This window comes from Sprattus sprattus (genome assembly GCF_963457725.1).
Source record: "Sprattus sprattus genome assembly, chromosome: 3".
NCBI lineage: Eukaryota > Metazoa > Chordata > Actinopteri > Clupeiformes > Clupeidae > Sprattus > Sprattus sprattus.
The window spans coordinates 33,193,875-33,216,952 of NC_137922.1; the positions used below are offsets into that span (position 1 = coordinate 33,193,875).

The window sequence follows — 23,078 nt, forward strand, 5'->3', positions numbered from 1 at the left end:
TCATTTCCCCGACCGCAGGCCAAGCCGCCATTCGTGGCCTGGTCGCCGAGGGCCGCCGTCTGGCCAACGTCTTGCAGGGGCCGCAGCGGCAGGAGCTTCTGGGAAAGTGCGAGCAGGTGGAGCAGCTGATGGCTCAGCTGGCCGACCTGGCTGCCCGGGGCGAGGGAGACTCTCCGCAGGCGCGCGCCATTGCCCAGCAGCTGCAGGAGGCCCTCAAGGTGAGGAATGCCATGGTGGTCACACACCATGACCACACGCATGACCACATCTGTGTCACACAATGTCACACATGTTATTTATTGAGGATTGTCATGTTGAACACGTCAACACCACTCAGCTGACAACCCCCCTGCCCCCTGGGTCTTATTCTCACTGTTAGGATATGTTGACTGAGGGTTTTTTCCAAATCTGTTTTTCAATTTTCGTCAGTTCTCACTGCAAATGACTTAAGACACTGATTATTGTCTCAGTGGAGGTTTACAGGGTATAACTTACAAATTATGCATTAGAACCAAAAATAAACAACTGAACTAAAAGGAGGATCGTCATATTAAACCTTTCACACTTTCAGAGTATTAGCTGTCATCTCTGTAGTGAGGGGAAGTGTTGTGAATGCATACAGTTTAATGCAGGAGCAGTGGAAACTCCAATCTGACCAAGCGTGAGATGGTGGCTAGGACACCTCCGCCCATCTACGATGATGATAATCATGACTTCCTGTGTTTACTTCCTGTGCCGGTTTGACAAAACAATTTCAGAAGGAACTCGCTGCTTGACAGTTGGACTTTTGCTGCAATAGAAGTCCTTGTAACTTTTTTTCTCTCAAAGAACTCGTGAGGGTGTTTAAAACAGCCGTAAGAAGTTTGGGTTGGAAACTAAGGAGCTCTACCTAAAAGGCATGCAGGAACCTTGCAAACAAAATCAACAGCCCAGTTGACACTAATACAATCTTGCTAACATGTTAAGTGGTGTCTTTTGGTGATATAATTGGTAATGTTCTGCTGTGAAAGCTGAAAGAAAGTGGTGTTCTGGCCCGAAACACAGAACTGCCTAGTGCATATCCTGGATGGCTAATGGGAACGACATTTGTGTTTTAACTATCACATGACCATATACCATCATCATCAAAATAAATTGAAGATGATGCCAAAACTAGTTACCCATGAAATAAAACATGCCTCAAAAAGTGGCAAATTGTTGCAGTGTTGCTTTGAGGTTTTTTTTTAGGGCAGTGAATAATTTCTACCACTCCTATTTTAGCTCATGCATGCAGACACACAAAGACACGTATGTGTACATAAATAAACATGACACAAGAATGACGCTTAGACGATGTTAAGCTCAAAATTACTAATCCTGACACTCAGACACTTTCAACACGTAAAATTCTGTGTGTGTGTTAAACGGATGTCCAAGTTCACAGCAAAAGTAACACTTCTGGGTTGCAGGGTCGGTCTAATGCACACACCTATGACAAGCATTCAATGCGTTCCCTTGGTAAACTTTCATGGTCAGGACAAGAGGAGAGCTCCCCCTACTGATAGTCCTATGCATAGTGCACACCAACCTCTGACATGGCCTTTTACTTAGTGCTAGGCAGAGAAAGCAGCGACTTGTAAAACACGATAAGATGGGATGGTAAAATACTATGTTATTTATTGTGCTTTATGACTGGTGTGTTTGGTTAGCTTTGGCTATTGATCTAATTTGGATGGTTAAGTTTGGCTTCTGAACTTTTATGTTTTTGCTGCAGGACCTGAAGGGGAATATGCAGGAGGCTATGACTCAGGAGGTGTCAGACATTTTCAGCGACACCACCACCCCCATTAAGCTCCTGGCTGTGGCTGCCACTGCTCCACATGATGCTCCCAACAGGGAAGGGGTAAAACTTAAAACACACACACACTCTCTGTCTGTCTTCCACTCTCGCTCACACACCAAAATAATGTCTCACACACACACACACACTCTGCCTCTCTCTTAACTCATGTTCGTATACACGTGTTGTATATTAGTTGTTCACATAACAGTTCACATCTGTTTTAGTGCTGTGCCATCTAAAATGTCTTCAAAAGTAATGTGTTTATCCCATTATGTAATGGTAAACAGACCAAAACATGAACATCACAGACAGCATTCTCATCCAAAACACCTCCCTCCTTAGGTGTTTGATGACCGGGCTGCAAACTTCCAGAGCCATGCCAACCGCCTGGGAGCCACGGCTGAGAAGGCTGCAGCTGTCGGCACTGCCAATAAGACCACTGTGGAGGGAATCCAGGCAGCGGTGAAGTCTGCCAGGGACTTGACTCCTCAGGTGAGAAAGTGTTAGCCAGCAGGCACAGTGCTGTGCAGTGAGTAAACCTCCCTCACCGGCACATATAGGCACTCATGGGTTTTAGTCTCCTAGCACCCCTGCCCGCCATGTCCAAGGTTGTGAGTTTGAGTCTGATGCTGTGCTGTGCTGTGCTGTGCTGTGCTGTGCTGTGCTGTGCTGTGCTGTGCTGTGCTGTGCTACACAGTGCAGGTTACAGAAGCAGTGTAAATGCAGAGCCTGGTTCACTACACATGGTGCTGTATTACTATAATACTTAACCCCAAGGTGGGAAGGTCAGCTTTAGAAGGTTAGACCCATTCTACTGTTTGGTTTTTGCTGCACCAAGTCCACTGATTGATCACTACCTCAGTATGTTTTTTTGCTGTCTTACTGAAGAGTACTGTGCTTGTCCGCAACCCCTTATTGATATAACTACATTTTGGTGAGGATATTTTGCTTATGACCCTGAAAGGTCTGTATAAAATGTGTTTTTACTGTTGGGGAAATGCTTGTTTTCTCTCTCTCTCTCTCTAGGTGGTGTCTGCTGCTCGAATTTTGCTGAAGAACCCTGGAAACCAGGCAGCATATGAGCACTTTGAGACCATGAAGAATCAGTGGATTGATAATGTGGAAAAGTTGACTGGTAAGAAAAAAATGTCATATTTGGTTTTATTGTGTGTGTGTGTTTGTGTGTATGTTGAGAAATCAATTATATAATTACCTATAGTAAGCTTATTACTTACAGATTATCTTCTGTAAACTACAGATTTCCAATATAACCATCAAGGCCATACAAATTGTCAGCTTGAAAGACATGCATGTTACTTGTGTAGCACATAAAGTGTGAAGGGACTTTTATTTTGAAACAGGGATTGAGACTGAGAAGGCACAAGAAGTAGAGAGTGTTATTTGCCGAGGGAGATATTTGGAGGGAACTAGTGACTAGGTCAGCCGGTCAGTAGTCAGAGATGTTGGGTTAGTGCTGGCAAGCTTGTGATTTCAACTAAGCCCAGTGTCAGGTGTGCATTGGATGCCCAATTACATATGCACTAACACAAATACAATAATAAAACCCAGGCTGCCCTTTTAATTGCGTTATTTAAAAAAAAAAAAAAAATTGTGTTGATTTTGCCAGCACCGCTTATGGCGTATATTGTCTCTCATGAAAGCACATGGGAGGTGAGAGAAGAGCTTGCATGAGATGGACAGGATTATTGATGTTTACTTGGCCTCTTCCCAGGTCTGGTTGATGAGGCTATTGACACCAAATCCCTGCTGGATGCCTCTGAGGACGCCATTAAGAAGGACCTGGAGAAATGCCAAGTCGCCATGGGCAACCACCAGCCTCAGATGCTGGTTGCTGGGGCGACGAGCATCGCCAGGCGTGCCAACCGGATCCTCCTGGTGGCCAAGCGGGAGGTGGAGAACTCTGAGGACCCCAAGTTCAGGGCGAAGGTGAAGGCGGCCTCAGACGAACTCAGCCAGACCATTTCCCCCATGGTCATGGACGCCAAAGCTGTGGCTGCCAACATCCAGGATCAAGGTTTGGACATTTCCAGCCACTAAGTCCATTTTTCTTCAGAGTATCATTTATAGTTCCTGGCTACAAGGGGTTTGGATCAGGAGGAAAAAAAAAAAACGTTATTCTATACAGAACTGTGACATCATTTTGTAATTTCCAGTCTTTGCTTCCCAGTCTTTAAAAGTAGGGAAAGTATGTTTCTCATAAAAAATGAGCTGAACATTTTACTTCCTAACTTTGGAGAGACATTTGTCAAACTAGGACAGTCAATTTGTTTAAATTTGAAATGAAAAACGTTCAAATCATTTATTTAAGACTGTATGAATATTCAAGGTGATGGGCGTTCTTAAGGAGTTTTTCATGCTGGTTGCTATGTCCCAAATTTCTTTGTGTTTGCCAGGCCTACAGAAAGGGTTCCTGGACTCTGGCTACAAGATTCTGAGTGCGGTTGCCAAGGTGAGGGAGGCCTTCCAGCCACAGGAGCCTGACTTCCCTCCTCCTCCCCCAGATCTCGATCAGCTCCACGTAAGTCCATATGCACCTATCCTAACATTCCCAAAGCATGACCCACACAGATTGAGAGTACTTGTTGTTATTGAGTGGATTCACAGACAGCACTTATGGTTTCGTTTAGGCTTCCTCAAGTCACCTAAATACTCATTCATAATAAACAGCATTTGTCATTAATGCAATGGATTCTTTTGTCCAGTAACTGATGGTTAACACATTTCACTAAAACTTTACAAAAAAGTATTTAAGCAAGTATGTTATGGAGTGAAATACATACAGCCGCGGAAAAAAATTAAGAGACCACTTCAAAATTATCAGTTTCTCTGGTTTTACTATTTATTGGTATGTGTTAAAGTAAAATGTACATTTTCGTTTTATTCTATAACCTACTGGCAACATTCCTACCAAATTTCAAGTAAAAATATTGTCATTTAGATCATTTATTTGCAGAAAAATGACAATTGGTCAAAATAGCAAAAAAGATGCAGTGTCTTCAGATCTCGAATAATGCAAAGAAAACAAGCTCATATTCATTTTTAAACTACACAATACTAATGCTTACACTTAGGAAGAGTTCAGAAATCAATATTTGGTGGAATAACCTTGATTTAAAATCACAACGTTCATGTGTCTTGGCATGCTCTCCACCAGTCTTTCACATTGCCGTTGGGTGACTTTATGCTACTCCTGGCGCAAGAATTCAAGCAGCTCGGCTTCTTTTCATGGCTTGTGACCATCCATCTTCCTCTTGATCACATTTCAGAGGTTTTTTTATGGGATTCAGGTCTCGAAATTGGGCTGGCCATGACAGGGTCCTGATCTGGTGGTACTCCATCCACACCTTTACTGGCCTGGCTGTGTGGCATGGAGCATTGCCCTGCTGGAAAAAACATTTCTCAGAGTTGGGGAACATTGTCAGAGCTAAAGGAAGCAAGTTTTTCTTCCGGGACAACGTTGTACTTTGCCTGGCAGAGGTTTGTAAAAGACCATAAGGATTGAAAAAAGCGGACTGGAGGGTCTTCTAGTTCGTCTTCTCTGATGAGTCCAATTTTCAGCTTTGCCCAACACATGGTCGTCTGATGGTTAGACGGAGACCTGGAGAGGCCTACAAGCCAGAGAGTCTTGCACCTACTGTGAAATCGGACTCATCAGAGAAGACGAACTTAGAAGAACCTCCAGTCCGCTTTTTCAACCCTTATGGTCTTTTACAAACCTCAGCCAGGCAAAGTACAACGTTGTCCCGGAAGAAAAACTTGCTTCCTTTTGCTCTGACAATGTTCCCCAACTCTGAGAAGTGTTTTTTCCAGCAGGGCAATGCTCCATGCCACACAGCCAGGCCAGTAAAGGTGTGGATGGAGTACCACCAGATCAGGACCCTGTCATGGCCAGCCCAATTTCGAGACCTGAATCCCATAAAAAACCTCTGAAATGTGATCAAGAGGAAGATGGATGGTCAAAAGCCATGAAAAGAAGCCGAGCTGCTTGAATTCTTGCGCCAGGAGTAGCATAAAGTCACCCAACGGCAATGTGAAAGACTGGTGGAGAGCATGCCAAGACACATGAAAGTTGTGATTTTAAATCAAGGTTATTCCACCAAATATTGATTTCTGAACTCTTCCTAAGTGTAAGCATTAGTATTGTGTAGTTTAAAAATGAATATGAGCTTGTTTTCTTTGCATTATTCGAGATCTGAAGACACTGCATCATTTTTGCTATTTTGACCAATTGTCATTTTTCTGCAAATAAATGATCTAAATGACAATATTTTTATTTGAAATTTGGTAGGAATGTTGCCAGTAGGTTATAGAATAAAACTAAAATGTACATTTTACTTTAACACATACCAATAAATAGTAAAACCAGAGAAACTGATAATTTTGAAGTGGTCTCTTAATTTTTTCCGCGGCTGTATATCAATAGTTTTCACTGGTCTTGTAATCAACCTTTTCTGACTGAATATTTGTGCCGCAGATCAACGACGAGGCTGCCCCACCCAAGCCCCCGCTGCCCGAGGGTGAGGTGCCTCCCCCCAGACCCCCTCCCCCAGATGAGAAGGACGAGGAGTTCCCCGAACAGAAGCCCGGCGTGGTGGTGAGCGAGCCCATGATGGTAGCCGCCAGGCAGCTCCACGACGAGGCCTGCAAGTGGTCCAGCAAGGTGAGTGGTCAAGCCATCCTGCATTCTACTAAATCTGGATTCTAGTATCTTTATTTTTACTACATCCTCCCTATTTTTTAAAGATTGGGTGAAAAGAAAATAATAAAACATGTATAGAAGAACACAATATTTTTCAAAAATCCATAAAATAGCATCACCGAGATTTCAGTGTTTCCAAAAAATCGAAAGTTATGTCTACATGTTTTCATTTAAGTATGTACAGTTGTGAAATGACAGACATATTCATAACCTGTCCATCACTCGCAGGGCAACGACATCATTGGTGCAGCTAAGCGAATGGCCTTGCTGATGGCAGAGCTGTCCCGGCTTGTGCGTGGTGGAAGTGGCAACAAGCGAGCCCTCATTCAGTGTGCCAAAGACATCGCCAAGGCCTCCGACGAGGTCACCAGGTTGGCCAAAGAGGTTGCCAAGCAGTGCACAGACAAGCGAATCAGGACCAACCTACTTCAGGCAAGTAAACGTGGGCCTCCCAATAACACTTCCTGTTTGACGTGGGACATTACAAACAGCATCATATAGTTTTATTGTTTGTAGAAAAGACAGTACATTAGTGTGCTGTGTGGGGAGTCCTTAGGGAGCATCTAGGACTGTCACGCAGTACTGTGAAAATGTAACCGCGGTCATTGATGTAGCTATGAGGAATGGCATTAAAATCTAGATCTGGAACATGCTTCAGAATCACACTCATACGTTGTGTAAAGTGGCCTTGTGAGTTACCTGCTGTTTATGTCCACAGGTGTGCGAGCGTATTCCCACCATCAGTACACAGCTGAAGATCCTCTCCACTGTCAAGGCCACCATGTTGGGTCGCACCAACATCAGTGAGGAGGAGTCTGAGCAGGTGGGTGTTTTTATTTCTGTTTGTCCCTTTTTTGTTCCCTTACTCCAGTATGTTGCCACCACAATACTCAATTGCAGAGCTATAAACATCCAGTTTTCATTGAGTGAAATATCCTTTGTTTTGCTATGTTTAACTGTAGTATTGACAGTGTGGGGTTTTGCAATATGGATAGAGATAAGAGAAGAAACAAATGATGTGTATCAGCTTGCTCGGAGCTTGCTCGGAGTAAAGCAAAAACATTTCAAGATGTTGAGTTTCCATTGCTGTTCCGGTTATATCATTAAGAATGAAGAGCTAATGCTTGTTTGTACCACTTGGAAAGGGTCACAAACCTTTTGTCTAAATGGGCTCGTCTTTCCCTTCCTTAGGCTACAGAAATGTTGGTGCACAACGCCCAAAATCTGATGCAGTCAGTGAAGGAGACTGTGAGAGAGGCAGAGGCCGCCTCCATCAAGATCCGGACAGATGCTGGCTTCACTCTTCACTGGATCCGGAAGACCCCCTGGTACCAGTAGATGGGCAGCCAACACCAAGTCCTCTTCTCCAAGTCCAGTCTCTCTCAGTGAGAGAGCTGCCCTCAGTTCAACACACAGCTGTAACAAAGTCCTCAAATATGGACAGTTATAGCCGGGTCGTAAAGTTCACTGAAAACATTGCTTTCACTTTTTGTAAGGGTGTCATTTGTTAACAATTGTTCCTTTTCCCACTGGTAACTTTTTCAGTTTTCAAGAGCTATCTTAGTGGAATGTAAAATAAGGGACAATCCAATGCAACTGGGTTATTCATTTTGTACTATGTAAAAATACTATGATGTTGAAATTTTGAAAAGAATCCCGAATATATATTTTGAGTGGAGGTTTTCATTTTGGTATTACGTATAGATGGTTATTTTCTGTCTCACTTTGTGAGAGGTTGAACTTTAGGATCTTTTCAATTTTTTTGGGGGACATTTTTTTAATATCTTTATACTGGTTATATATTACATTTTTGTGTACTGAAGAATCTCACCCTTTTTGCCTGGACAACCATTCACAGAGTGTTTGCAAAAACTAAAGCCTATATATTTAGTTTGACAGAAAAAGCATTCACTAATATTGTAGTTTAAACCATAATATACAACAAGAAACACTGCTCTCACATTCACAATGCATTATGATGGTGAAATAGGGAATGATCTCAAACTGTTGCTTTAGTTATTCCATGTGTTTTCTTAGCGGTAGGCATATATGACGATGTCAGGAATTACCAAAGATTTATTACAATTTTTGTTCTGTTTGTTTAGACTATTTTCGTTTGTATTTGAGCAATGTGCAAAGGGCTAAATTCTTGAAAGTAATGAACATTAACTGTTTGACACAAGAAGTAGGATATTTACATTAGCATTACAACACCAGAATGTCACTCAAATTCCCTCTGATCCCCAGAAAGAAATGTTAGATTTTTGATAATAAGGTGCAGTAAGATCACAATCATTGAAATTAATCTTATTGGTCAATGCTTAGAACAGGTGCTTAGTCTTTTTATTTTTAAGCTGAAACTAATCTGTATTATTTTTTCAACACAAACAGTGACCAAGTGTCTCCTCACAGAGACTTTGCTAGACGAAGTCTGCCATCCTAACCGAGTTCAGTGACTAGAAAATACACTAAGGTTCCTTATGGTGTGTGTGCATATTTATAAGAAGACAAGCTCAGGCTTCACTTCCTATGAGGTTTTACTTTTAAGTAAATGTATGTAAATATCACAACATTCGTAGAATCCCTCAAAACCATCTAATGTGCCTTGAAATAAATATTAAGGACTTTTATCAGCAACTAATGTTGTCTTCTTTAACAATTAACTTGTCTCATCGATCTGCACCACTGTCTCATCAATTTTCACCATTTTATCAACTGTATGGATTCTTGCAATCTTGTTTCCCTTGAGTTAAAAATGTCGATAGTGCAATAACATAACTGTTATAGGCATACTTGAAGAAAATGAAGTGAGGAGAACAACATTTGTTTGAAATGCCATACTGGTGTACTACATAGGCTACTGCGCACTGGCCCAGTTTACACTGTGTGCTGCACACTACTACTCACCCTATACAGTACAGGCCTATTATACACTGTCTGCTGTCTTGTGATGCACACTACTAGATAGATAGATGGATACTTTATAGGCTACACTGTGTGCTGCACACTACTACCCACCCTATACAGGCCTAGTATTCAAGTGTGAGATGTAAAGCATGTAGGGGCTACAGTCAAGACCAAAACATTCTACAAGCTTTTACCTCGGAGTTGTTGTCAGGGGGGAAGCCTTCTTGGTATATACAGAATTATGATTATTGTATTAAACATGTCTTGCCTTTCAGTTTGATAACCTCAAACTGAGCATTCAGACTGGACCAACTCCGGGAAGGGGGTGAGGGGCTGACCAACTGCATATTCTATGACTAATACAGTCAGTGTATTGATTTGATTCTATAAACATGGCTCTATAGTCATTGGGCTTGATCTTTAATAAATATTCTTTCGCGCCTGCTAGTTTGTTTGAACACGTGACCGTGGTCCACTTAGCTGCACGCTAGCTTCGTCCTATGCAGAAAGTGCTAACAACGGTGTTGAATGGAAAGCGGTGAAGCATCAGTCGAATAAAAATCGTGCAGCATTTTGGCCCAGTGCAGCATACAAGAGACCAGTCGAATACGGCAAATGAGTCAAGTTTTGAGGGCAAATGCTACACTGCTCCCCATTATGGCTGACGCCGGCGAACCACAAGCAAAGAAAGTGGGAGAGACGCTGAGGTAACACTTGTTTATGGGGTCTGCATTCGGTGCCACCTGCAATATTGTATCTTCGTAATAGTTACTTGAAGGAACGGCATGAAAGTGAAAGATAGCTGCTATCACCTTCCCAACATTAGCCTCACCAGCGTTATGCAAGGTTCTTGTAACATAAGTGATGACTTAGTAGCGAATATATTTACATAAGGCAGTACTGGTCTAATAAGAGCGTTGCAGACGCAGGAATTTTATATAAATACAAATAAAACTGTCGTGAGAGTCAAGCAGTGTACAGTTAGTTTGTAACGAACCGTATATGATGCTCGAGTAGCTGGTAATCACGCAGCTGGCTAGTTATCCTTCTCTTGACGGCTGGCTAACGTTATCAGGGCTGCTCAACCTAAATTAATGTATGCTCTTGAATCGCCTTTCAATATGCTCTAACGCCAATAGTACTGCCAGCAGTGGTAGCTATGACATTTGACGTAAATGCATGTTAAGAATGCCCAGTTCATATTGGTGGATGCAATGGGCCCCATATTCGAAAAGCTAGCCTTCAACAAAAGCACGAGGTAAGTTCTATCATTGAATGAAAATGTTTCGGTTTTGAGGTTGGTGTGTGCTTTGAACGGAGAGCCTCTTCACAATGATTAAATGGCTACATGTGTGCAATGTAAAAGCCTTTCAGTGAGAATGTATAGCACATGCGAAACGACTGTCACGTGTTTTGGCTGTCAAAACGGCATGTAAATGAGGAGTGTGTGAATACCTTTCAGTTGGATGGATAGGCAGCTACAAGCCACTTCATATCCCAGAAAACGGCTGATTCCTGCGCCACGGTGACTGACTTTACAATAATCATTACGATTGAACAAGCATTTTGAAGGCAAATGTGTATTTCCATTTAGAACCAAAATAGACGATGTGTTTTCAACCAACCACATTCCTGGAGAAAAGCACATGTGCCTCCCACTTCTGGATGTAACCAATCAGTTTTGCAAACAGTTTGTGGGGGTTCCGGTTTCAGCAGAATTAGACAACCTAAACGCACGCTGCCTCTACTGGGTGAGAGTTTGAGAGATTTTAACAAACGTGAACCCACAGTTTGTCAACAGGTTGCACTTAGAGCTCCGATATCAACAGTCATGCCAGCTTGCAGGTAAGCAGATGTTGGATGAATGAGAGAAACCTTTCGTATAGAATGGCGTAAAGCGCACTCACATGTAGTTTGTCACATGAGTGCTTCTGTAATGGTCTTGAGTTGGAGCCTATGCATAAAACAGAATCCATTACATAATCATCTGTTCATTATACTTTTGTTATCAGTGCTTGGACATTTTAAGATTTCTAATACTACTGTACTGTCTTTTGCTATCACAATGCTCCTTTGACTTGGTTCAGCGATGAGAGGAAGGCATTTCTGTAAGAGGTTTTGGATCTGGGGGTGGTTTTTGGCTTTGCAGTGGTCTTGCATCCCTTGTGTTTGTTCTTCATGCCTCAGTGGTTGTGATACACATACAGTAATGCCATGGCTGGAGGGTGTGATGCGCATTGATTTTAACACAGAGCATTGATGTGAGCCTGTTGCAGACTTCCAACATGGGTGCAAATTAAAGACTTGGGTTTTTGTGTGTGCATATCTGGTTTGGTGTTTCAGTTCCTTTTCGGTCTAGCCTGATTTTGTTTTGGTTAGGCAAGAGATCCTTTGCAGTAGCTTGTTGATCAGTGACTCAATCCCTTTTTGATATCTAAAAATTATCACTGTAGGGAAAAAAACACACACAGCCAACACACCTGTCTGTTTAATTAGGTACCTTGATTTGTACCAAAGTAATGAAACCAGTGTATTTAAATATTTGGTGTGTTTCCACATATATGTATTAACATGTATGAGTTAGTGTGTGTGTGTGTGTGTGTATTGCATGTGACTAGCTGAGTGTCCATTACCACTCACAGCCTGCCTGCTCTTCTTGTCTGCCATTTTTATGTGCACATGGTACAGCTCTGTGCACATGGCCTGAGTACTCTGACTGAATGCCTCTGTTAGTGCTGGAGGGACATGAAATGATCACCAGTTATGAAGTTCACCAGTTATGAAGTGTTGAGTGTTCACTTTTGTATAGAACTAAATCAAAGTGTCTGTTTTAGATGTGCTTACTGTTCGTGTGTGTGTGTGTGTGTGTGTGTGTGTGTGTGTGTGTGTGGTCAGTGAAGGGAATGCCACGAAGGGTGATTCCAAGTTAATGCTGTGTGTGCATCTCTCTGTCATGCTTACAGCCAGAATGCCCTGTTTGGGATGGGGAACCCTTTGCTGGACATCTCTGCAGTGGTGGACAAGGACTTCTTGGACAAGTAAGTTCATTGACCCAGCCAGAACCTGTGAGGGTCAGTAAATAAGGAATGCTGTGTGCATTTACAGCACGTGTGGCACACAGAGAGGATTGTGTTCCTCACCAAACTTTGACCTTCTCAGGCTAGCAATAAATCTTCCATCAAGAAAAGCCATATGCTTGTAATTTAAACCCAACACATGCTAGATGATAGATAGACCATGATAGGCAATGAATGACAAGCCTAACAGATGAATGTGTGTTTTGGACAGGTATGGTCTGAAGCCTAATGACCAGATACTGGCAGAAGACAAGCACAAACAACTGTGAGTAAAGTGTCAAGAAACCAGAACATCACCTCCCCATTCCCACCTCTCAAAAAGACCAGAAAGCATTCTTCTTCACCAACTCTTAAATGCCATGTATTCCCCCCTCAATTCCCTCATGTGTTCACATCTGTTAAACTAACTGTCATGTGTAAATTGAGGCACAATATTATTTGCTTAATAGTTATACTCTTCAGCCAACAATAAGAGGTTCAGACAAAATTAGAACTGAATGTGCGTATCAGAGCCAGGTCTTAAGGAAACACTATGCAACAATTTGACACTTTTTGAGATCTGGTTTTATAGGCAACTAGTTTAGGTACCATCCTCAAATTCATTTTGATAACAAATGGTCATGTGAAGGACAGATAAACACCTGTGTCTTCCCCCACTTGCAATCCAGGATATGCCCTATCTAGTTCTGTGTACTTCTGGTACACCTTGCAAAAAATGGAAGAAAAGCTTTGCCAGCTATACTGCCAAAAGACACCAGTGACATTGCCAGCTATACTGCCAAAAGACACCAGTTAGTGTGTTGGCAAGCTTCTATCAGTGTCAGTTGTGCTGTTGGTGGTTTTTGCATGCCTTTAAGGTAGTCAGCTTACTAGTTTGGAAACAGAACTCTATATTGCTGCTTTAAATAGCCACTGGTTCATTAAGTTGAGCTATGTAGCTCCTAGAAGAAGCTTTACTATGTAATGTCTATGAATCAGTGTCGGTGCTTCTTGGGCATCCACGTGGTCGTGCTGGAGTAGTAGCTAGAAATAGTGCGCTCCCCTGGGGTGAGTAAGTGGCCCCTGTAACGAGGCAGCTGCCTGGCTCACGTATGACTATCCTGCCTGGCACACCCACATTTCCGCCATGCCACATCTGTCGCAGAGACGCTCCGATCACTGCTCAAGTCTTCTGGGCCCCTCTCATGTGTCCCATTCATAGCTGAAGGGACCAACTGAATGTGTGCCTGGCTCTTTATGTGTATTTCAGTAGGTATATTTTGTTACCTCATCATACTATACTAATTATTCATCATTTTATTGTACAGCTCTGCAGACTGTTGCAATAGGCCAACCCAATGCTTGGCAGTCTGATATATCTTAATAGCAGTGGATTTTGTGTTTCTAATTCACATCTTTCATAGCATTCTGCAAGTAATTGATAGTTTTCAGCTGACGTCAGAATGACCAGCTGAAGGGCAAAAAAGACGTTCCAAAGCTATTTAACACGGGAGTTAATACAGGAACCACCCTCTTCAAGCTCTTTTAATATAAGTTAGTAAAATGCCAGACAGCTGTTGTTCGGTTGGCTGTTTAAATAGGCGAGGAGACAACCCCGGATTTAGTTTTTAATCGCATTTAAAACCCGCTACCGCTCCTGCCAGCTGATACAAGAAGTGTTTATTTCGCCGTGGCTGCCAGCTGATTGTATGCGCCTTCTGGTTCAACTTTTCTCGGACACACAGTAAACTGTAGACTTACTTTTGGAGCTGGAAAGAAAAGCAGTCACCCTGTTCTGGTCGCCTAATTTATCAGAATAACTACCTAAAATGGGAACAAATCAAGTAATAAAGACAAACAAAGCATCAAAACGATTCAAATGGGATTACCCAGCTGCTGATCTACCTTAGTACCTAAGCAAGCAAGTAGGTTAGGCTAGTGTATTTTGTCATTCAACTAGTAATACTACAATGTCAGTAGAAAATATATGGGAAGATGATTTAAGTTGTCATTCGCCAGACAAGGTTTTCGTACTGGTTTAAACCAGGGAATTGTTTCAAAACATAACGAACATCGTTGGGTATAGGCTAACGGCTGCTAGCTTACAGCAGGTACCTCGCTAGCTGGTACCTAGCTAATAAATGGCATTTATCTTTGCTCTTATTATGAAGATGGTTTTTAGCTTTCACCTTCCAGACGACATCGTTGTGAACCCAACCACTTCTGAAAATTAAATAACTATCTGTGCTTCTGTAGGCTTTCTGTTTCTTTCTGTGAGATGTGTATGGGGACGGATTTTCTATTAGATAGGCCTAGATGTAAATATCTCCACACTGGAGCTCAGACAGGGACTGTGGGGAGGTTAACGAAATAAAAATGTCAGGACACCTGCAATAAATGTATCACAAGTTCCTAATTTGTTTTCCCTTGTGAATATTTCTGTCTGGCTATAATGGTATGGTCTGTGGTTGATGGCAATCGTATTTGAGTAGGCACTGCTCGGCGTTTATCACTGTTTCTCGCTGTTTCGCTGTTCTTTTTGCCCGTCAGCTAACAATTGTTGTGACGTCACTGAAAACTATCAATTGAAATGAATTCTAACTTGAAGTCAACTTTAGCCACGAAACGGCAACAAAATCACTTGATGTTTTGGGGGAATGTGGTTTTGGCAAGTAATCGTATAATAAGCGGGATAATGTATATGTATATGTAATGTAATGCATTTTAAACATCTGTGCATTGTCTTTTCTGAAATTAGTTTAGTACAAAAACAGTAAGAGCTCAACAAGTGTTTTAAGCAGTGGCCATTCCGCTGATGTGCGCTGTAGAGCTGCAGTTCAGGTTCTCCACAGGCACATCTGTGTAAATATAGACCCTGCTGAGAGGTCAGCAGGCCACACTCTTGGATAGATAATACCTCTGAACTCCCCCGTCATCCACGCAGAGTCATAAAACAAAAGTAGTAGCAATCATGGTGGTGTTTTTGTGTTGTTTTTTATTTTTCTGTGGCTGCTGATGTGGCTGTCTCTTGAAGCATGGTTGTTATCAGGGCTTCTTAGGGGGCAGAAGTGGAGTGGAATTTGAAATGTGCCTGGTCTGTATACAGGGCCACTCTTACAAAATTAGCTGCGGTGGGCATGGCGGAAATGGGAAGATGGTGTGTGTGTGTGTGTGTGTGTGTGTGTGTGTGTGTGTGTGTGTGTGTGTGTGTGTGTGTGTGTGTGTGTGTGTGTGTGTGTGTGTGTGTGTGTGTGTGTGTGTGTGTGTGTGTGTGTGTTCGGATTAGCCTGCAGCTGTGGCATGTGGTAGGATGTGCATGGAGAGATGGTCTCCAGTCATTTTAATGCAGCAGTGATCTTGAAGCCTTAGAGGGTTTCATAGCAGCCCCTCATTTCCTGTTTTGAAACAAGTTATTCTTGAGACAGACACGCTGGGACAAGTAAAGCACTGTTATGTGGTATAAAGACTTTCAACGGGGGAAGACAATGTCAGGCTGATTTGTTCTTCAATTTATGGCCTCTTTTTGTTTTCTTGTATTGTCAATGCCAATGATTCATACAAAAGGAATTTCTGATGTTTTCAAAGCTCATGGTGTTATCCTGCTAAATAGGCTTGATTCTTTGAGCTTTAGCTGAACTTTATATGGGAATGGTGAAGTGCATTCACTCCTCACTATTGTAAAGGGAGTTCTTTATTCAGTAAAACTCCTTCAGAAACAGCCTTGTACTCCTTTCACCATTTGCAGTAACAGTGTCTTGATGTACTCTGTCTAATCTGTGAGTATATTCAACATCGCCCTGTATAAACATTGTTGCCAGGGTGAAGCATTTCGCTCTGTTTGTAATAAAAGGGGATGAATCAGCACTAAAAGAGACCAGGAGGTGCGGAGGTGAGGAGTTGTGGAGCCTCCTGCAGAGTTGCCCTGGGCCTGAGGATCATTTTGTTGTGGACGTGTTTTATTGCACTTGGTTTGGCTAATCAGACCTGCGCTCCTGGAGCTAGACACTGGGCAGTTATTCCACTGGCCACACCGGTCATTAGTGTGGTGATTAAGGTTTCTTTGGAAGGAAGTAGGCTATCTGATTGCAGGCTAGGCGGGTGTAGGCCTGATGTTCTGTTCAAGTGGAAAGACCAAAAGAGGAAAGAAAAGTAGAGGCGAGGGAGTGTTTTAATGCTGTATTTGTGTATGTGTTTTACTGGGGTTTCTGAAATCCAGGAGTGGGCATTGTTGCATAGGGACCCAGAGGTGGCAGTACACCCCCAAAACTGCACAATCAGCACTGTGGTCCTCCAAGCACTGAAGAGCAGAAGACAAAGCACCACTGTTATCTGTCCTTGCACAGACTGTGTGTGTGTGTGTGTCCCACAGCAGTAAAGAGATAGGATTAACATTAAGCTTTGGTGCCTAATTCCCACTGCTTCTCTCTGTGATTGTGTGTGTGTGTGTTTATACACACAATAACTTTACATATACATGTACACACACATACATACATGGGGCAGCCGTGGCCTACTGGTTAGGGTTTCGGGTTGGTAACCGGAGGGTGGCTGGTTCGATCCCCGACCAGTAGGAAAAATGTGGGCGGAGGAAGTGGTAGAGCACTGCTCTCCCATGCCCACATCCACGGCTGAGGTGCCCTTGAGCAAGGCACCTAAAACCGATCACTGCTCCCCGGGCGCCGCCAATGGCAGCCCACTGCTCCGGGTTAGTGTGAAACATCACTTCACTGTGTGTGTGTCACTTCACTGGATGGGTTAAATGCAGAGGTGGATTTCAGTGTGTGTCTGCCATAGAGAGGACTTTCACTTTCACATACACACGCTGACTAATGCCAATGTTGTACTTTCCACATCCGTGAGTACGCGAGGGTCCGCTAGGGTCCAAGTGACTTGACTTAAATGTCATCATCAGAGGGTGTGCACTTGGCTCTGTGCAGACATCCATGTACACTCCCAGGTTTTGTTACACTAAAAAGGCATTAACTGCGCAACTGTGGACTCAAAGAGGACTTGTATAACAAGAAGAACTACTGTGCGCATTCGCAAGCGAGCATAATCAAGGCCTGACACATAATTCTTTGTTGTGTGATTCATTGGCAACTAATTATATTCTGAGTTGTCAGTCATGTGGAACAATTGCATTGTAACAGTCAATAGAATTCCACGATGAAATGTTCTGACCCAGTTAAGCATGTCTGTTCATGCTATAAATGACCAGCTTGTTCATTATTACATTATGAATTGAAGTTGAAACCAATTTTTTTCTTAACTTTATGATTGGAAAATATTTATCTCTAGTTGGGTTTCAGAATTTCGAGATGAAACAAATGAAGAGAGGTGAGAGTATGGAGTATGCAAGTTGACCAGAATTAGTAGCATTTTAACACTTCCTGGTACCAAAGAAGAAATCCCTATGGGAAAAAGAAGTAGGTTTTTTGTCAAATCTGTGAAAAAAGGTCTTAGTGAAATGATGCCAGTAGGAAACTGGGGCAAACCGTGAGTAAAAATGTGGTTATCAGTCGCCCCTTTGTAACTAACTGTTGTCTTGTCTCACATATTTAAGAGATATATCGTAGCCCGACCTATTATCCCGCACGACCTATTATCCCGCAAGCGCTGTTACACGTTACTTAATATTGATTTTTGTGTCATCCAGCATCGCGGATTTCGGAAAACTTAAGTCCCTGCCCAAAAAGGGTATTTAAATTAGCTTTGTAGCAAAAATGGCACATATACAGCGTATTGAAGTGTATAAGAAAGTGTTGTAATACTGCGTGTACAAACCAGCCTGATACAAATAGTAGAATTATGATTTCGCGACGTTCGGTGTAAATTCTTTTTCTTGTTGAGCTTTATTTCCAACGGCATTTTAAATCAATGCGGGATAATAGGTCGTCGCCAACTTTGTTGCCATTTCGCGACTGTACAAAACAAATTGGAAAATACGGTCAGAAATGTTCCTGCTGAGAGTCAAACAAGACTTCGTGCATTGTCTACACACCTGTCACTTCTGAAATATGTAAGGTTGACTCATTAAACCGTATTTATATTGATAAAAACATATGTGTTAAGCGGATTTTTTGGTGGCCCGCGGGATAATAGGTCGCGTTACTATAATTGATCTAAAGTGTATATGGAAATAACATTAAATACATTTTATTGAACAGAATAAAATGTGTGATAAACCAGCCTATTCTTTGTTGCTATGAGCAACACACACAGCATTTATGGTTAAAAAAGATCATGAAATCTCATAAAATATAAGAAAATTACAGAAGAGACTATTCAAATCGTATAAAAATACAAGGAGCCTATGAGGATTAGTGTGGGTTGTGCAGGAGGAAAGACTGAGTACCCAGTTAAAAGTAGGCATGTGTTTACTACCTAAAAACAGACATCTTGATCTTTATACATATTTCATCAGTGGAGTGGACTCTTAAAACTGACTCCTAAAAGCAAGTCTAGTCTAGTGCATGCTTAAGGTCATCTCAGGCTAATGCTGTTTTTCACAGCATGTGAGAAAAGGCCACTTCAATTACTACCGACGTACAACTTCAGCGTGACTGTGGTTATTTCATTTTCTCACAAACCCTATTTGCAAGTGCTAGTCTGATAAACGAGTCGCACACACACCACTTCTGCCCCCCCCCCCCCCCTCCTTCTCTCTTTCCTTCCTTCCCTCCCTCCACGACTTGTTCAAAAGCGTGAATATCACTCTCGAACACTTGAGTCAGGAGGTCTGTGGGCCAGAATTCAATTATCCCCTGGTTGAACACACTAATCCCGTTGTACAGCGAGCTGTAAGCGACACGGGCCCGGACTCCTCCTCTTCACAGCGCTGGCACAGGCTCAGTCATTATGACTTCCAGTGACCTGTTAAGCTCTATACATAAACACATACACACACATACACACACACACACACATATACAAATCAAGCATACACACACACACAAACACGCATACACACACTCTGCTTGGGTAGTGCATCATTTCATTTCAGCTCTGGGGAACACTGGGGAACGCTGTGGGGGGGGGGATGATATGTTGTAGGATGATTCATTTCCCTATATTGCTGCCTAAGACATTTCCAATGCTTATCCTTAAAAAAAAAGTAAAATATTTTTCCTTTAAGTTTGTTTCTTTTTGCCAATATGTGGAGTAAGCGGGTGTAGTGTGAATGAGTGGGTATTGTTTCCCCCCATGACCATGTTCCCTGGCTGTGTTCAGGTTTTGTGTGTATTTGAGGTGATATCAAGCAGGCTTCATGTGCAGTGTTGAGTTCCTCTAGTGACCCAAATAGCCTGCGAGTGCCCTCACCCAGCTGAGCAGAAGGGGCAAGGGAAGCTAACGCTAACCACAGGTTCAGCGGATGTTGTCATAGTGACTCAGGGTTTCACTGTGTTCTGAGGGTGTGACTGCAGTGAAACTTGCTTTCAACAAATCCAAGGACTTGAATCCAGATATACATGTGCTATTTGGAGCTTGTATCACCTTTCAGGAGGAGAATGAAGAAATTATACACTTTTGGATCTCATTCAGTGTTGATACAAGAAGACTTAAAGGACACATTGTTAGACAACTTTGGTCTGCCCACACAGCTAAACCCATGGGCCTTTGTCTTTCGGACTGGTTGAGCCAACCATAACAGAGAACCCAGTTCAGTTGTAGAATATTGAATCAAGCCAATATTAAGACGTGTAAGTTGCCTTGTCTGTTAAAGTGGAAACCCAATATCTATTAGTTTCTGTTGGGGCCAGGTTGAAAAGTGAGCAACAGTGCCACCCTCTGGTGTTTGTCACAAACTGCGGCCTCCTGGTCACCTCGGATCGCTTTCACTCTGCAGGTGGCAGCAGAGCTTCACGGAGCAGCACCCTCTCTTTCCCCTCCTTCCCGTAGGATAACCTGTGATGGAAGGCGAGGCTGTATCCCACTCGGACTCCACCATTTGATCGTCCTCCTCTGGTCTGATGCATGCGCAGAGTCAGATGGAACGTGCAGCTGGAGTGTTGCATAACCTGTCAGGTCGCATTTCCTGCCATAAACCCACAAGGAAGATCTGCCTGCTGCAGAACAGTGGGTATTGTGCTGAGCTCTGTGCTCATTACACACAGAGGAGACATATTCCATGCTGACCTGTGTTGCATAACAGTACAGGCTGTAGGGATTTGCTCTTTAATATGTGTGAGCGAGAGAGAAAGAGAGGTATTGTGTGTGAGGAACACACTGTGTCTCACCGTGCACACGTTGGTCTTAAACACCTCTCCCTGGCAGCTTGCTGTGTGTGTCTGGATTTTTTTTTACAGTTTGCCAGGCCTTGAGCTGACCCCCGCTAGTGCAGTATAGCTCTCTCTCGCTCTCTCTGCCTCTGCATTTAGCTCATTTTTTTGGCTAATGTGGAGGACAGGCTCTCCAGAGAAACAATCCTCCCCCCCCCCCACCACCACACACACAAGCATAATTCCCCCCCCATTACGCTGCATGACCTGCTACCATATGAATAATTTACCCTGCCTCTGTTTCCATAGACCCATTAGCATTTCGAACAGAGGAGCGCCAAATGGAGAAGTGACTGGTAGGAGAGAGGAATCAGAGTCTGAAAAATGCACATCACATAACGCACTCTTTCCATGCCCCCAAACATCAACACACACACACACACACACACACACACACACAGGTAGAGTCAAACACTCAAATGCATGGATGTTTTACACATCACAACAGGAGGTGGAATCAATAGAGATACATGAATCTATGTGTGTATGAGCCTGTGTGTGCATATGAATGTGTGTGAATGCATGAGTGTGTGTTTGTGTGTGTGTGTGTGTGTGTGTGTGTGTGTGTGTGTGTGTGTGTGTGTATATAGAGAAAGAGAGAAACCCCTGCTGTTATGTGGAGAGCCTGGTGAGCTTGCTGTGAGGGAAAACAACAAAGGCTTCTCTGACGACGAGAAGCACTACACAGTCTGCTGCTTGCGGCGCTGTTTGTGTGTGTGTGTATGTATGTGTGATACTCCAGGCTCTGTAAACACTCCTGACTCCTATAATTTCCATCTCCACCCTCCCTACCCACTCCCTCCATTCTCTTTTTTGCAAAATATGAGAAGTGACTTGGTTTTGGCCAAAAAATTCCCAGGTGGCACTGATTGTTTTCAGAAGTGAAGGAGAGTGGGTATGAAGTCTGTGTTTTTCAATCATGTGTTTTGTGCGTGTGTGTGTGTGTGTGTGTGTGTGAATGAGCATGTGTACTTCCTTTTATTCGTGTTTTCTATGTGGGTGTAGCAGGCATGTCCCAGTGCAGCATGTCAATGTGCTTTCATGTTTGAAAAATCTGTATGTCGGTTGGCAAGAATGTGTATCGCATGTTGTAATTTATATCCTCTGTGCTGTAGTCACATTGGATTTACTCATGCTTGCCATTCACCCTAACCGCCTCTCTCTCTCGCTCATGTCATTCTCTCAAGCTCTTGAGTTCTCTCTTCCTCCTTCCCCAGTCGGATCAGGTCAATATCACCAGCTTCCCCTGCCACTCGAGGTCAAAGTTCATCCCAAGGCTGCCTTCTCTATGGTCATTCCATTGACCTCTTTTCAGCAGAGGAGACATGAGAGACCTAGCCAAAGAGATAGAGGCTGTGGTGTGTGGTGTGGTGGGGTGGGGTCGTGTGGTGATGTCAACCTGTTATATCATCCTCTGATTCAGGCCCAGCTCTCAATTGTATGCTTTTCAAATACGCTGTAGGCTTGACCTGATCCCAAGCCTGTGCACTGCCTTTCCAAGTCAGTTAAATGGAGCAGTAAAGTGAAATCTCTCTCCCCCCCCCCTCCCATTTTAGAATAAACCGTCTCCACTCCTCACTGTCTGGATCTATTGATCTGCTTTGTCCTGGACTCTCACTGCCGTCCTCTCAGTGGTCCTCCGTCTGGAAGCCGAGCTGTAATTTTGATGACCTCATTAAAACAGGCTTCCCGTCTCTCTCTCTCTCTCTCTCTCTCTCAGGCAAGTGAGGCAGGCAAAGCCTCAAAAAACCATTCATTCCAGCTGAACGCCTGGTAATGTGGGCTATAGCTCAGGCCTGGATACTTCCTCTACCTACTCAGAGAGGGAGAGGAGAAAGAGGATATTTCGGCTTATGCAAATTATTGTCGAGAAAGGGGGTCTTCTATGTAAAAATAGTCCTGAATTTTTTTTATATGAGGGTGGGTGGGTGCTGTAAATATGTCATTTAGTGGTTGGAGGAAATCATGTGTAGATTTGTTTATGCAGTCGCCGGCGCGCCTGTTTTCCCCCTTTAGCCACGCAGCGTCTACACGTCAACCGGGATGTTTTACGGCCGCCTCCAGCCGTCAGGACCGCAATAAATATTGTCACTCTGCGGCTTTTTGGGGGAGCGGAACGTGTTGGCTGTCAGGGATGCTGGGTGTGGTGATTCTGGGGAGTGGGGGGATGGAAAGGGAGAGTGGGACATCGGGGAAAAAAGCAGAGTGGTTGGGGTGGGGTAGGTGGAGGGTGTAGTAGTGGGAGGCAAAAAAAACGAGAGCAAGATGGACGGCGACAGAGCGAGAAAAAGAGA

General features: G+C 43.2%; 2 protein-coding genes across 4 annotated transcripts in view; both read left to right on the forward strand.

Moving 5' to 3' along the window:
- LOC308362247 (vinculin) overlaps nucleotides 1-9,166 on the forward strand; it is a 32,893-nt gene extending 23,727 nt beyond the window's left edge. Inside the window, exons 12-21 of the mRNA XM_080834816.1 lie at nucleotides 19-218; nucleotides 1,754-1,882; nucleotides 2,165-2,314; nucleotides 2,849-2,957; nucleotides 3,555-3,857; nucleotides 4,237-4,361; nucleotides 6,318-6,503; nucleotides 6,771-6,974; nucleotides 7,261-7,365; nucleotides 7,734-9,166. Coding sequence (XP_080690942.1) covers nucleotides 19-218; nucleotides 1,754-1,882; nucleotides 2,165-2,314; nucleotides 2,849-2,957; nucleotides 3,555-3,857; nucleotides 4,237-4,361; nucleotides 6,318-6,503; nucleotides 6,771-6,974; nucleotides 7,261-7,365; nucleotides 7,734-7,880 — 1,658 coding nt within the window. The 3' untranslated portion in view covers nucleotides 7,881-9,166. The remainder of the gene's footprint in view (nucleotides 1-18; nucleotides 219-1,753; nucleotides 1,883-2,164; nucleotides 2,315-2,848; nucleotides 2,958-3,554; nucleotides 3,858-4,236; nucleotides 4,362-6,317; nucleotides 6,504-6,770; nucleotides 6,975-7,260; nucleotides 7,366-7,733) is intronic.
- An 805-nt stretch (nucleotides 9,167-9,971) lies between these two features.
- adkb (adenosine kinase b) overlaps nucleotides 9,972-23,078 on the forward strand; it is a 148,549-nt gene continuing 135,442 nt past the window's right edge. The window contains exons 1-4 of one of the 3 annotated variants that reach the window (XM_080834818.1): nucleotides 11,195-11,294; nucleotides 11,537-11,557; nucleotides 12,413-12,487; nucleotides 12,738-12,791. In XM_080834818.1, coding sequence (XP_080690944.1) covers nucleotides 11,281-11,294; nucleotides 11,537-11,557; nucleotides 12,413-12,487; nucleotides 12,738-12,791 — 164 coding nt within the window. In that variant the 5' untranslated portion in view covers nucleotides 11,195-11,280. Of the gene's footprint in view, nucleotides 10,157-11,194; nucleotides 11,295-11,536; nucleotides 11,558-12,412; nucleotides 12,488-12,737; nucleotides 12,792-23,078 lie in introns of those variants that run through there. The other 2 variants (XM_080834817.1, XM_080834819.1) reach the window with 2 other exon arrangements.